Source organism: Cryptotermes secundus, unplaced genomic scaffold (genome assembly GCF_002891405.2).
Source record: "Cryptotermes secundus unplaced genomic scaffold, Csec_1.0 scaffold859, whole genome shotgun sequence".
NCBI lineage: Eukaryota > Metazoa > Arthropoda > Insecta > Blattodea > Kalotermitidae > Cryptotermes > Cryptotermes secundus.
The window spans coordinates 1,680,275-1,696,611 of NW_019723915.1; the positions used below are offsets into that span (position 1 = coordinate 1,680,275).

A 16,337-nucleotide genomic window follows, 5' to 3' on the forward strand; every position below is an offset into this window, starting at 1 on the left:
TTCGAACCCACGATCCCGGCTTCCGAGCGAGCGAAGACAGTGCATGCCTTAGACAGCTCGGCTACCGTGACTGGCGGCACAGGGAATTACTAACCTACATAAATTCATGTCTTGCATCTCTCATCACAATAATGTTTTCTGACACACAAGCTCCAACAAGTACGTGTATTTAGAGTGTTGTCAGCACTGTATACCTGCAGGCTGTACCATAGCTCAGGCGGTTAGTCGCCGGCTTCTCACTGCTGTGATCCGGGTTCGAGCCCAGGTCAAGTCATGTGGGACCTTTGTTGGACCAAGTTGCATTAGTGCAGGTGTCCTCTAATATTTTCAATTTCCCCTGCCGATTCTCATTCATCCAACTGCTTCACACACAATTGCATCGTCAGCCGGAGCAGGTGCCACAGGGAAACTAGCATCCTGTGCACCAAGTGGACTGTCTCACTACCCCCTATCCCCAAGAGTAAAGAAAATGTTACCCCTGTGTGAGGAAGAGATCATTTCTCTCGTGGCACTAGTCTTGAAACTTGTAATATGCTACGGCCACTAACCTTCTCATTTTAAAACTTACTTCTATAATTTTATCGTCAGTCACGGGTGGCAGATCTACACCTACATGTTAGTTAAAAAATGTGTACATAATTTACACTTAAAATATATATCATAGCTTTTATTTGTGATTCATTGCTATTTGCTTTTGAATATTCCCTTTCTGAATATTCTGTTGTTCATTATTCAGTTTATCTGCATTCATTTATCTTGAATTCTGCAGTGAGGTTTAACTTCCTTCCATAGATACAGGTATAATAGTTTTGAGCTCTCTCATCAAACCGTGGCCTGCGCTGCTTTAACCCATGATAACCTATGCTGTCCTTGTAAGATTTGAGGCTTTCACGGCGGTGACTATGAAGAAAGCAGTCTTCTGGGATTTGGCGCCGTGTATATGTGGTGTTAACCGACGTTTCGGAGGAACATATCGCCCCCATCTTCAGGGTTGAAGAAAAAAGTATAGATAAATCTGCAAGCGACAACACCGTTCTTCAACCCTGAAGATGGGGGCGATACGTTCCTCCGAAACGTCGGTTAACACCACATATACACGGCGCCAAATCCCAGAAGACTGCTTTCTTCATATGCTGTCCTTGACTGTAATATAGGGCTACTATAAATGATTCATTCCATTTCAAAACATTATATTTTCCAAAATATTACACATACAAATATGATTGATACATGAAAAGAACCACAAACTCACCATGTTTGCATCATGATACACCAGATGGCAGCATGAGTGCAGTGCGTCACAAAATGGCGACGAAGCTGAAAAAGAGTTTCTGTGTGTTGAAATATGCGGAGATGTTCGTCTGTTATTGCAGTGCAGCGGGCATTCAGGGCAGAGCACAGAAAAGAACCGCCATGTAAACAGAGCATTCTGAGGTGGTATCGGCAGTTTAAGGGTACTGGTTGTGTGTGTAAACGGAAAAGCACGGGGCGACCAATATACTGTTTTGAAATGGAATGAATCATTTGTAGTAACTCTGTATTTTGATACCTTTTGTTCTTGTCTGCACTAACACCCGAGTTTTATAATGCGGCACACTTACTTGAGATACTGAGTTGGTGCTATTTCTCTATCCGGTTCTTGCACTGCTCATTATCTTCCTGATAGCCTCTTTCTGACTGCTTAAATCGCCAAGTAAAAGCCAGTATCGTAATTATCGTAATTCTAAAACGTCGGGTTTTAATCATAATAATAGTAATAAACCGAAATAAGTCAGTGAAGTGAGAGACCGGTTTTCGATTCTCGGCTCCGGCAGGAACTTACCTCATACTGACCACGCCAACATCTCTTCTGGAGGTTTCCTCTTCCGGTTGTGTAGCAGTTCTGTCTCTACTTGTAACGTCTTGTGCATGAATCTCTCCGCTCAGGTCCAGCCGGAGCTTAATCTCTAGGCTCGCAATGATTCCCAGGCATACCTTGAAATAATATCCAGAAATAACTAATTAACTTCATGGAGCTGAGCCCTTCTTGAGAAACCACCAGTTGTGTAGCTACTCAAGAACTTCCCAGCATTTTATTGTTTCCACAGGTTCATCGCTATATCCACAAGAGCCCTCCAATTGACCCTATCCTAACCCAGATCAGTCCAGTCCACACCACGCCATCCTCTTTCTCTAAGACCGTTTTAATATTATCCACACACCTACGTCTTGGTCTTCCCAGTGGTCTCTTTCCTTCTGGCTTTCCCTCCAATATCCTATACGCATTCCTCGCCTCTCCCATTCGTGCTACATTCCCTGTCCATCTCATCCTCTTTGACTTGATCATTCTAAGGAGAAGTGTACTAGTTATGAAGCTCCTCATTGTGCAGTTTTCTCCAACCTCCTGTCACTTCATCTCTCTTCAGTCCAAATATTCTCCTCAGCACCCTGTTCTCAAACATCTTCAATCTGTGTTCCTGACTTAATGTCAGAGACCAATAATAATAATAATAATAATAAATTTGTGACCATTTATTATTCTACTACCAGAATAAAAAGGCATCCTGTTGCTTTCCTTTTCCATATGTCGTGTGGCATATATCGCTTAAAAACTTTTGACTGTTTTTATTTGAATTTAAATTAATCTAAGGAACAAATTTCTCCTGCCATTTGCCAATAATTAAAACTGCTATTCTTCTTTCCAACTATAGAAACATGGAAATAACAAAACTTCTGGCTGGTAACGGAATGAAGTGCTTCGAAGAGGCCATAAATGCTATCGTGAATTTGTAACCATGTCAAAATTCAGCATAAAATTCTAGTGGACATAGAGAACAGATGTCTGTTCTTACATGATTTGAGTACTCATCCAATCGTAAATAGTATACGACAGTTTTTGTTGTTCACTAATGTGTGTATGTTCTCACATTATTTGTTTTTTAAATCTCGCACCCAGCTATTGACAATCTATGCACAATGCATCGCCCGAGTTACAGGAGGAGGAAGTGTACAAGTACATAGTGACGTCACTAGAGTTTAGCTGGAAGTATTGCATGCGGTCTATCACTCTATCAACATAATTCAACCTACTTTTTTCCCCTACAAGCCGGCTGCCTTGCGAGACACTCAGTTTAGCTGATCTCTCGCAGATAGGGAGAATGTTTGGTTTGGTTACTATGGAAACGTTGGTTGATTCGGTTGATTGGCGTGACTATAGATCTCTGCTACACTGACATGGAAAATTTATGGTACTTAGAGCAACAGTAGTCTATTTACCAATTCATTATTTGTCAAATCAAGGCTTTCTTAAATGGTTTCTTACGTAGTAGATTTGCCTTTTTGGTCCTCAAAAGTTATGCGCAGAAACCCAATTCAAACTTCAGAACAGTTTTATAATGCATATAGAACTGTTGGTCAATACTGATACTGTGTTTAGTGTCGCGAGGTGACCATCATGTGACTGGTTTTTTGTTATATACATGTCGTCGACATCATTTTGATATCTGAAGAAAGCCGTCTTGTAGGATGTGGCACCGTGTAGATATTGTGTTAACCGACGTTTCGGAGTATCGTATGGCCTCCATATTCAGGGTAGAAAGAAAAGAAAATCTGCAAGCGAAGAACCAACGTGAGCAGGTGCTGACAGACTAATGTCGAGTCTTATACCCTGAAGAAGGAAGCGACACGTTCCTCCGAAACGTCGGTTAACACAGTATATAATCCCAGAAGACTCCTTTCTTCATAGTCGCCGCAGTGAAGACCTCAGTTCTTACATTCTGATATCTGTTTCTATGTACTTAATAATGAATGTTTAATTATTTAATTATTTTAATTTCTAAATTTATGTACTTCAAGATGTTTTAGACTTGAACAATTGATTGGACATAATGACCCATAAAATTAAATTCCTTTACACTTTCGTAATTTTTTTGTATAATTATATATATGACCATCCGATTATAATAATTTAATGATCGAAACATGTAATGGCGACTGCATCTGTGACTATAGTTTTGTGGTACATTACACAGTATTCATTTGCTTTATGTATGCAAGGGCAGAAGTGGCTTTCCAGAAAAAAGTAGACGCTCTAGATGAGCAGAACTGCCGGCAAGTGACAAAAAGTCATTCAAAGGAAAGAATTACAAGACAGGCACGTGAGTTCACGCCTACATGTATTATTATCGGGAAAGGTAGTTATGAAATTTCAGGATACTGACATGGCTTCCTGAATTGAAGCATCTGGGAACTAAGCAGAAGGCGCTTTCTCTCAAGTTCTCACTTGTTTCCATCTCTGCCTGTAGTTGGATTAACAGAGAACTATACTCTTCATTCATTCATTCATTCATTCATTCATCTGTAATCTGTCAGACGACAGGTTCACAGTCTCTTCCAAAACAGTTCCTCCACTTGATGCGATCTACAGCTTTCTCCTTCAAATGAAAATATCCTCTTCTGTCCCCAAGGTCATCCAGCATCTTCTTACGTCTTCTTCCTCCTCTTCTGGTCACTATACTCGTATGATTGTACAAATTAATTATCTACTTTTGAGCCTGATCTGTACTGTTGCTCCTTCTTATTATAGTACATCTACTGAACATAACCTCAAACAACTGAACCGTCCCCTTGTTTACTCTTAACATGTAACAGTTGTTTCACACGGAAGTTCAGACAGATCTGTGTTTATGATCTCAGTGCAAGTATTCGCGTACCTAGCTCCGATATTTTGTTAATTATCGCAATTAATCCAAAGCCAAATATGGTTTCGAAAGGGTGCTATATTTTTGTTTAACATTATATCAAGATACCAAATCAAAAATAGCGAATTTACTACCCTTTATTGCCGTGTAGAACTTGAAGACTAGGTGTTAAGTTACGGTACTGTTGGTACTAAATTAGAAGTTCGCACTGCCGCCACATTGGTATTATTTGTAGGAAATTACAAATGTGCAGTATTAATTGATTTCTACTAGCGTGATGGTTGTGCTGCGTTTGTTGAAGATCTGTTAGTCGGTGAAGAAGCACGGGCCCTGCGGAACCACAGACCGAACTAATTTAACTGAGCAACATAATATGGACGGTCGCTTGGGCGGTTACACATCGAATCCGCGCGTTTATTACTGTGTTCACAAGATCCCACAACTGTACCTTATCCTGAGCCACATGATCCCGTTCCACACTCTAACGACTTAGTTCTTCAAGATCAATTTTAATATTATCGTCTAATTTGTATCTAGTTCTCCCAAGAGGTCTCTTCGTTGTGGTTATCCAATTAGGAGTTGGTATCCCGTAAGCTTATCTTTTTGCAGAACACTTACAGGCCTATAAACTGAGTGTACCTGTGAAATGTACACAGTTTTACTGTAACATTGCCTATGACCAGAAGGACACAGTAATTAAAACTGATCACGATTTTGTGACCTACATTTTACAGATGTTCTGAGAGGGCACTATGATTGGCCTGGCAGATATCGTATCTCTATTCAGCTTCAGTCCACAGGTTGTTAAGCAAGTCCAGAGCATCTGCAGCCACTAAGGCTTTTATCCTCCCAGTAACTTCCGGAAAAGAGTTAGTCAGTTTTGCCACGTACATAGCATTCTTCATGTACTGGCGAAAGAAGAGACTGAGAGTGTGTAAGCTCAGTCGAGCGGGATTCTCAGTGAACAGCCCGCCCTCGACAATCCACTTCTCTTTAAACTTGCAATGTAAGGAGTCCTCTGTTCCCTGTGGCAATGCGCAGGCTGGAACTGCATGTCACCAGAGCCCTCTTCTTCAAAAATGTTCATGAAGAATTTTTAAACATGTTTAGGTGTACTATTCTAGCAACAGTACCTTCGACAAGAAAATAGACCCTAACGTCTTTGTGTCTGAACAATGCACAAAACACATTAAATTTTTGACTGTCTTTCCTATGTTCAGCTAATTCATAGAAATGTTCAGATTATGTCAACTTATATTTCCCAATAAATAAAATGCGATTTCATCACTGGAAACATTTGTGGCTGTCAATAATTAACCTTGAAATCATGAAAGAACGTCACTGTATATCGTAACTTCTTTGTTTTAGGCAGTTACATATTGCAACAGTTGGTACTTGTAACTTTTAAATTTTAAACGTTGCATTCTGTTATTCGTGACATTTCTAATTGTTGGGGAGAGTGTTAGGTTGTTGTCCGTGGACTGCAAAAGAAAGCAACTCGAACTTCGTCCACTATAGCTTCAGTGACTGGCCGTCTCCCAGGGCCTTTCTTCTACAAATGCAGCCTGTCTGATCAGACAATTTATAGCACTTGTAAATCGGTATATTTTGGTTGCTTCCTATCAAACACCACATGAAATCTCCTTTGCAATACAACCGCAGACCCAGGCTCGTGAAACCACAGCGCGTATTCAGCTTTTTCTGCTTGCGGCGCGTCACATGAATAAACTGAAATAGCACCAGTTGTCGGCTCGGTTGTTTAACATACTCAGACACATTCCAGTGCTCTGCCATTCAGTTCATGAGCAATGCTACAGCAGAATATTTTGCGTTTCTTGCGTACATCCGCTGTCAATACGGTAGGATGATGAATGATGAATTGCAAAACATTTTGATGAAAGCAGTCATAATCTAATCGAGATAATAATCTGATATTTGACTGGATGATCCGAGGAAAATCACGAAGAAACATCATTCAGGAGAGCCGGAATCCAGACAAAGATTCGAAATCAGCACTACGCATGTGCGAGTCTAGAGCGTTACCGTTACAAGAACCTGCTTGGTCAATATCTGTACTGCAAATGTAATGGTGCTTTTTAAATTTACTCGATTTTTGTGAAATTCGCTATTAATTTCATATCTTTAGACATATCGGTATGCTACCGCGATCGAAATAATAATCATGTAAAATTCTGAAGTAGGAAAAACACTATTCTCATTTAGTGCAGGGCCCTTACATTTGTGTTTACAAATATCAACAAGCCTACTAACAATACCTCAATGTACGTAGAGGATATGCTGCCAAATTTCTTTCGTATGTCGATAATTCTGTTATTAATACCATAGGGGTGCGTTGTACCCTACTTAACTTATCATGTGACGTTGTAAAAATATGACGACCCTCCTTATTTATCTTCCACGTAAACAAATATTTGTTGCCTTTGTCATGATTGACGCAACTTCCGCGTGTTCTTGACTTCAGTCCACATCGCTAGCTTTCTGCATATGCGCATTTCTTGTGACAGTTAACCTGGAAGGAATTAAGGAAGGAGCAAGCTGGCTTGCTAGTTGTACTGTTTTTTTCCCCTTGGCACTACAGCCCCAGTGGGCCTAGGCCTACCTCCATGAACTTCTCCGTTCACTTCGGTTTTTCTAGATTTTACACATTCGGTAGGACTCCTTGGGCGGGTGATCAGCTCGTCGCAAGGCCTCTACCTGTACACAAACACAGAAAAACGCACACACACAAAACTAAACACCCATGCCCTGAGTGGGATTGGAACCCACGATCCCGGTTTCCAAGCGAGCGAATACAGTACATGCCTTAGACAGCTCGGCTACCGTGACCGGCAGTGTATAAGAATAATATATAAGAATTCAGTACGTACCTCACAGGAAACAGATCCGAACCCACGCTCCCGGCTTCCGAGCGAGCGAAGACAGTACATGCCTTAGACCGCTCGGCTACCGTAACCGGCTAGTTGTACTGTTCTAGCTGCAGGAAAACCAATCAACAACCAACATCCACCTGGTGCTCTCCGGCCCTGATTCTAGTTACTATTCTGACGCCATGAATTTTTTGAAATTTTAGCTGCAATCGCAGTTTACGTAACGAAACGATGGTAGATGACAGTAGAAATCAGTTCTGATAAAGTGCATAGTGCCTTACTGAGAGCTGACTCTGTTATATAGACGCAAACAAGCATTTTACAATTGTGGGTGTACTTACCTTTCATCTGTCATGAACTGAATTATATTATAAGTTTCATAATAGTGTCGAGAACCCAACTCTTGTGATGCTGTAATGAACCTTCAGGTTCCATAAAATACGGGGAATTTCTTAACAAGTTGAGCAATTGCTAGCTTCTCGAGTAGGACTCTGCTATTGCATTATTATAACAGTTGAACATCCGAACTGATTAAAACACTGATGTGTTCGGACTTTCGAATCTTTCGGGTTACTGGATATAAATTTAAAAAATACTATTTTTGGAAAAATATTTACTTCAAAGGATTTGGAGGTACACTTTACATATAAAAAATGGCCGCGCCATAGCTCAAGCGGTTAGTCGCTGGCCTCCCACCGCGACGGCCCGGGTTCGATCTCGGGTCTGGTCAAGTGGGATTTGTGGTGGACAAAGCGGCGCAGGGACGGGTTTTCTCAGAGTACTTCGGTTTTCCCTGCAAATCTTCATTCCACCAAATTCTCCAACATCATAATCAGCCGGGGCAGGCTACAGTAAGCTAATCAGTGGCCGCCGTGCCGAGTGGACCCAGTTGGACTCCACCCCCCCCCACTATAAAAAACATATAAACAATGATCGTAACTCGCGAAAATTCGACTACACGCCGCGCTCGGGGAAACGGTGACCAGGTTACATGTTTCAGCATCTAGAAAGCAGTTTCATTAACAAATGACATCATGTTTCACAAGAATTAATTTAAGTAAAATAATTAGATTAATTTTGTAATTTTTGGAGTTGCCAATTTCGTTTGTGGCACTTTAAGTCGGCATATATTACTGAGGTTTCTAATTACGGATGTTCCACTGTAGCGTGTTACTTAATTGTTTAATTTCATTCTGTTAAACCGTGAATTATTTCATAGCACGTGGACTGCTTACGGTGATACATAGAAGACTGTTTGCACTGAGGTAATACTGAATTAATTTTGTTTCAGAAAATGAAAGCAATGTTACTGCGCACACCCGGAATGTGGCTACAATTGATGACGATTCGTTGCATCTGTACTGTGCCATTTTATAAACATAATTCGCAATTAAACGAATAAGACTGAACCTTCAGTGACATTAACATGCACAGGTTTCCAGTACACGGTCAGTCAGTGTGTGAAGCATTTAAACCTGTCCTTAAATATTAAACTTTCCTTCCTCGCCCGAGTTTTGTCTCAATGCAGAATGAGCAGCGTCGGGGACAAGCTGATCGCGACAGAAAGGATACTGTTTCGACTCCTCTGTTACGATCGGTCTCAGGAGGGAGGTACATGGTTGTGTGGTTATTCATAAACCTCCCTATTTTAGGTCTTTGTCCATTCATCCGTACTTTTTGTTTTCTCTCTTTCACACACACACACTCTCTCTATGTATATGTTATACACGTATGTATTGGTTAGTAATATTTATCCATCCATCCAACCATCCATCCATCCACCCATCCATCCATCCACCCATCCATCCACCCACCCAACCACTCACCTATCTATCTATCTTTCCATCTGTTTGTCTGTGCCTCTACAGCCCTTTGTTGGGCCTTGGCCTCTTTTTCAGTTTCTGCTACCAACTGCTATACACAGTCGGTAGGACTCCTTGAACGGGGGATCAGCCCATCGCAAGGTCTCTACCTACACACAGAACAGCACAAACACAGAATAAAAACACACAGAAATTCATGCCTTGTGTGGGATTATCTCAGCGATTTAGCGGACAAAACCAGTTCATGTTTAGACTGCCCGGTCACTGTGATTGGCTAATTTGGAATCTTCCAGACTTACACCCCGAGGTTTACAAGAAACCCACGGAACTTCCTAGCCAAGAGAGGCTCTCTCGTGGCCGATATCTGAGCACTAAGATCTCCTGAATGCAGAGCAGTAATGTTACGCACTTAGTGGCGATGTCCNGAGGAGGCAACTGGTCTCTCGACCGGTTTACATTGAAGTCTGTGTAAAATTATGTAGTTTTATATTGTATTATTGTATTCGTCAAGTAAACACAAAAGCATTAAACACTTTAAACTAATTTCGCAATTTAGGTTCTTCATTCAGCAGCTGATATTTACTCAGCCGGTATCGAAGTCCTCTACTTTCCAGCAGCAGGAACTAGCCTACAAGTTGCCAAGGAAATGTTCTTGGATTCAGTGACTGTAAACCATAGGGCCGCGCCATAGCTGAAGCGGTTACTCGCTGGCTTCCCACCGCGGCGGACCGGGTTCGATCCCGGGTCTGGTCAAGTGGGATTTGTGGTGGACAAGTAGCCCTGGGGCGGGTTTTCTCCGAGCACTTCGGTTTCCCCTGCCAATCTTCGATCCACCAAATTCTCCATCGTCATAATCACCTGGGGCAGGTACAATAGGCCAATCAGTGGCCGCCGTGCCGAGTGGACCCAGTTGGACTCCATCCCCCCCCCACTAAGCGAATTTAAAAAAAAACTGTAAACCATCTGAATCAAATTGACTTCATTTATTTTTAACAAAGCTTTTTCAGTCACCTAGGTTATTCAGTGTCGAATACTAAGGTAAAGGTAAAAGTTAAATTGTTCCTGTGCGTAATTAGGCACCGCGCCATGAAGGGGTATGGGAAGTGGCGGTATAGCTCCACCATTCTTGATATCGACGCTAGATTGCGTTGCGTAGAATGAAGATACATTTCGGTATCTGCCTGCAGAAAATTAGAAAGAAAAATATCGAATCAGATGTCTCAGACTGTCTGAGCTCCGAGTCTGAACTTGGACCGGAACCTGCAGAACACGAGGCAGTAGTGGTAACCACTATGCCGCGACGGTAGATCTGTTCGAAGAGAAATAGAAACAGTTCTGTAGGAGGTTATACTATACAGAGCTTTGTAGTTGCTCAGGCCTGGTGTCGTTATAATTTTGCAAGAGCAGAAATGTATCTTTGTGTCGCCCACATAACGGGGGTCCGCTACCAGCATAGCACCGATGTGGACACAAGGTGAGGTCTAACGGGGTCCGATATTTGCATTCAAATTAGCGTGACCTGGACATCAGCTGAACTGATGTGTGCAACTCGTACTTCAAAGTGGATAATGACCACCGCAGCAAGCTAAATGAATGTCCGATAGATAAGGCAAATCCCTCAACCCCTAACCAATGCGTGTTACCCTCCCCTATGTGCGGGACATGTAATTTTACCGAACACACACCTACTTCATCCCTCAATAAAAACGTACAATACTAAAATATTGGATTAATATACTGGAGCAATTAAAAATGTCTCTCTTTTTATGGAGAAGGTAGAGCTATTGCAGCTCCGAGTGTCGCCTGTTATTTGCGTTGTTGTTATGTTATATAAACCAACACATTATACAGTAAAATTATTATATTTCTGGTGACTCGTCTAGCTTTAACTTTTATTGCCGCTTGGGGTATGAGCTCACTCTTACTTCTGCATGACGTACATTTTTTTAATTAAATTAAGTTTCAGCTTCGTGTTATGTGGAACATAATGCTGGGCTTCCGACAAGATTGAAGTCTTACGGATTGACGCATGCGCACTTTCCTGTTTCGTATTACTCATTGACCTCGATGTTCGCTTGTTATATATGTTCATCTGTTGCTAAAAGGAGTCAGAATATTATGTTAAATATTCATGGTTTAAAAAAGTAATTCAAGTAAAAGTTATACGATGGCTATTCGGAAAGTGAATTCAGGTGAGCTGTTAAAAAAAATCAATGAGAAAAATAAATTACACGTATTATATCCGAAAAGTCGTACATAATTAAGATGCTATTGAACGTGGACACACACATCCAACGATACAACGCACGCAGCCACAAGAGTAGAACACATCATAAGATACAATATACACACAACATTAGAAATATAAGAAGAACGACTCATATGTGGATGATCAATAACACACATAAATTTAAAATATGACGTATGAGATAATAGGTTTTAACAAGTTTTAAACACATAAACTTTATTATTATATAAGGACGTATACAAATGTCATATTATTTGTAAATGGACATACAAAGGCAAGCAGTGAAATGGTTGACGGATCCGATACACCTGAAGATGGCAGCATACTGCCGAAACGTGTAGTGTAAAAGTGGTACATGGGATTGTATGCACTTGAAGACTGTTAATACATACACATTATGAATACGTTACTGGCTTATCAGCCTGGCATGTGATGATGACAGTTGTATTGCCTATTGCCTGCAATATTAACGGTATGCTAGTAGTCAGGTAAAAGATCACCCTGCGAGAGTTACACACGTTACAACAACGCAGTTCAGTTTTCTTGTACAGGATCATGGTCCCTACAGCAGTTACGAATGTAAAATCATATTCAAACATTCATTAACTTCAGGATGAGTTCAGTAAATAGTATAGTATAGATAGTATAGTCTCGTTATGCTGAGATGAATATAATATCTTATTGGATTTTGTGCAATACTGCAATATCGAAAAGTAATTAATTAATGGGCACGTATATTCTACTGAATATAGGTCCTGCTTGTTTTTTCTTCGAAAAGCCCTTAATAAGGAGTTGTAATTCTATGCAAAGTAGTGTTATATTGAACTTAATTCATTCTTGAGTAATCTGTCAGACGACAGGTCCACAGTCTCTTCCAAAACAGTTCCTCCACTTGATGCGATCTAGAGCTTTCTCCTTCAAATGAGAATACCCTCTTCTGTCTCCAAGGTCATCCAGGATCTTCTTACTCTTCTTCCTCGTCTTCTGGTCACTTCTATCCTCCCCTCTCTCTTTCCATCAATAACTTCTTTTAGAAGGCAGTTACTGCGTAAGATATGACCAACCAATTGAACTTATACGAATGCAAATTGAATTTATGCGATAAATGTTATTGCAGATAGCGGATATTAAATCTCGTTAAAAGCAGTATTTTCATAGATATTCGGGCTGACGGACAGCGAACTGTGGTTTCTCCTTGTGCAGAAAAGGCATATGATAACACTGTGCACCTTTGTGACAGCCCCTGACAGGAGCACAGTATCCGTACGCGTATGGCCAACAGATGGGGTACTGGTACCCTCAGAGCTACCCTGCCACAGCAGCAACGGCAGCTGCAGCGCAGATGCAGGGCCAGTTCCTGCAGGGGATGCAGGGGTACACGTATGGACAATTCGGCTACCAGCAGGGATATATGGGGTGAGTACTGCCTTCACACTCAGCTTTTACGAGTGTTAAGTAGTGGCTTCCTTTCTAACTTCACATCCCTCGTTACTGTTCGTATTCATTTCTTTTGAGCCAGATTTATGCTACTATAGGCGTACTGTAGAATCATGACTTATGTTAACTTTTATTTCTACAAACTTAATTTACATTGAAAAGTTTTCAAATATAAGTTCTAGGTCTTGATAATAACTGTATTCTATATAGCGTATACGTAATTTACCAATTTCCTTTATGGTGAACTATTTCTTCATAAATATTACACGTTTCGATTTGTGCATAACCAATAACATATTTGCTTGTATGGTTCATAATTAAATATGACCTACAGTTTTTAGTGTATCCTCCTAGTACCAATGCTATCGAAGTGTGTTTATTTTTCTTACAAGCAATATTTGTTAAAATCATAGTTAATTTTCAGGTTACTTAAACGTAAAATTTTATTGGACATGTTAATAAGTATAAACCTTTCACTGAATACCATGCACTTAGGAATTCGTTTTTTAGCTAAAGAGGGCAGACAGACAGACAGACGTAACCCTCACATTATAGCTTTGTCTCATACATTTCTTTCAAAAAATACTTATATAGTAATAATGAAAGTTGTGATCGCAACTATTTTCAATTTAAGATGGGAAAGTAAATGAGTTTATGTTGGGACATTCATAACTATATATTAAGTAACATTCATACGATTTGAATTTTTCACCCTGCATTCATAGAAAACCAAGAAAAATCTTACGGAAAAAACAATGTAGTGCCACGCCGATTTTAATAAATCATACTTTTACACGAGAGACTCCATAACTTAAAAGCTCTCAAGGCCCCAACTTTTGAGGAACAACGATTAACTCATCTGCCCCACATCTGGGGGCTGCAGTTCGAATCCTGGCCCGAAGATCGAATATTCTAGCTTACTTCTCCCCCAGTTTTCTATAGAATCTTCAGTTTAATATCGAATTGTCAAAATATTGTCTTCAAATTGACCACGACCACTTAATTCGAAATTCTTATGTGTGTACTTTGTTTCTGATTTCAATCATTCTAATTAATGAATGCAATAATAATAATCAGTATCAATGTGGATTACGTAAAATTGTCCTTGTGTTTTATCAAGGACAGTTTGATTCCATCTGCTTTGTTCTAAGTCATTCTTTTTTGTTTCATTTTGTTTCACTTTTCTACTGGTTATGGTTCTGTATAGCGGTTACATAACCAACAGACGTTTTGTTACTTTTGTTTCTGCAGTTTCTTCGTCTCCCTTCATTGTGCTGTCTGGAGTTCCTCAATGTTCTGTTCAGGGAAACATGTTCAGTATATACGTTAATAACTTATCCAGTAAAATTAAATATGTTGTTTCTATGACGACGTAAACATTATATGACATATTTCCTTTATTGATGACTGCCTTATTTTGCAGTCAGATATGAAATCTGTGCTTAATTGACGCCCCACTAACCAGACGAAATTAATGTTGGTAAAACAAAAGTTATCTCATTCTCCAGAAAAAACACATTGTTCTCACTTTTAATTATTGTCTTTATATCTGATATTTTGCATACAAATCTTATTAAAATAATTGGTGTTTTTCTTTACTCTACACTTGATTTCCACCAGCATATTTGTTATTTATTTTATCATGTTATAAAGTTATTAGCTCTAACATGGACAATTTCTTCAGTAGATACTTATGCTTTACATCAGTCTAGTCAGAATGAAAATTGAATACGCTGCTATTTTCAACACTGGCCCCAACGAACTGCAACAGATTCTGTATATATCGTAATTAATGCAGTCATGTTTGTGTTCTGAATAACTTAAAATTACGCCACACTTTAGTCCTTAAGACTGGTTATTTTGAGGCATTTTTATAAGGAATGTTTAGATCGGGTTTATTAGTAGTCCTTCACATTTAGAGGCTGTCGGTATCAAGTTCCAGCCAGAAACATGAAGAGATCTGAAGTAGTTTTATACTTTGTTTTCACGAAACAAATGTAGTTCTTTTCTCTGCTCCTTAGCAGCAAGTGAAATATAAATTTTCTTAAACAAAATGAACTCCGTGGCTCGGGTCCACAAACGAACTCTGCCGACCGAGCGACCGCCGCTTATCGACGAATCTAGTACAAACTTTAGATGTTAGAGGGTGTCGCGTGGTCAGCGCAACGGATCCCCACGGCAGTTAATTTCGGTTTTCTAGACCGGAGCCGCCTTTTCCTTGAAATGACTCCTCAGTTATCCTCACGAGGCGGAGTGGACCCCGCTCCAGACCCACTACTTCTCAGATAATCTGGTAGCGCCGGTAATTGAACCCAGACCTCTGGATCTGTAGGCAGGAACTCTGACCGATATACCATAGGGACGGTCAATCGTTTGTTTAATATCAGTCTTATGAATGCTTTGGCTAATGGATAGGTTCATAGTTTCTTACATTCCGTGTAATCATAAATTTATACTCGCACTTGTCCTGCCATCTACTATGCAACAGAGTATCTAATTTGTACGCGGTATTTTTCCTGAATTTCCGTTGTTCTCCTTAATATTTTATTTGATTTTGCTAACTCTGTAATTGGCTCCTTTAGCTGCTGAGTTGGGTAAATTCCTTTAGAAATGTTTCATTGTGCCCTTCCCTCACCTTGTCCCTTAGTATTTATCTTGATGAACTATTTTTGTTCATGGTCTACATCAGCAGAATGGGGATGCAACTTCCGGCGGCTTGGCAGGGGATGCCCGGCCAGCCTCAGATTCCGGCCGCCGCCCAGCAGATGGCAGCAGCGGCGCAAGGGGCAGCTATGCAGCAACCTGGAGGAATGATGGCCTATCCAATGCAACAGTTTCAGGTATTGTTCTAATTTACTGTGCCCGGATTTTATTCTCCTTATAACCAGTAGAATTTGTTGACTGATCTTTATTTTTTTAATAAAAATTCTGGGCTGAGTATGTAACTTAGCAAACTGTTTATTAATTATTTTTGCTTTTTTTATTCTTGGGTGCATTTTATCTTAACAGGAAAGTCCTTTAGGATCCAGCATGTCTTGTAAGTCAGTAATACTTAAGGGAGAGCTCTTCTATTTTAGGCAGGCTGTATTGATGTTAGTGGTTAGATACTAGTACTTGCTTATATGTTCACTTTTCATTATTGCCGTGTGAAAGGAAACGTTCAACAGTGTAATAATTAATTATTGCAAAAGAACCTATAGTTAAAAATAAAGTTACAGGAACATTACCATCTGTATTTTTGAACAGAAAATAAATTACAAGA

At 40.1% G+C, this 16,337-nt stretch overlaps 1 protein-coding gene across 6 annotated transcripts in view; it reads left to right on the plus strand.

Moving 5' to 3' along the window:
* LOC111862160 (nucleolysin TIA-1) overlaps window positions 1-16,337 on the plus strand; it is an 872,186-nt gene that overhangs the window by 835,117 nt on the left and 20,732 nt on the right. For 4 of the 6 annotated variants that reach the window (XM_023847344.2, XM_023847339.2, XM_023847341.2 and 1 more), the window contains 2 exons: window positions 12,879-13,054; window positions 15,765-15,915. In XM_023847344.2, the coding sequence (XP_023703112.1) occupies window positions 12,879-13,054; window positions 15,765-15,915 (327 nt within the window). The remainder of the gene's footprint in view (window positions 1-12,878; window positions 13,055-15,764; window positions 15,916-16,337) is intronic. The other 2 variants (XM_023847340.2, XM_023847342.2) reach the window with 1 other exon arrangement.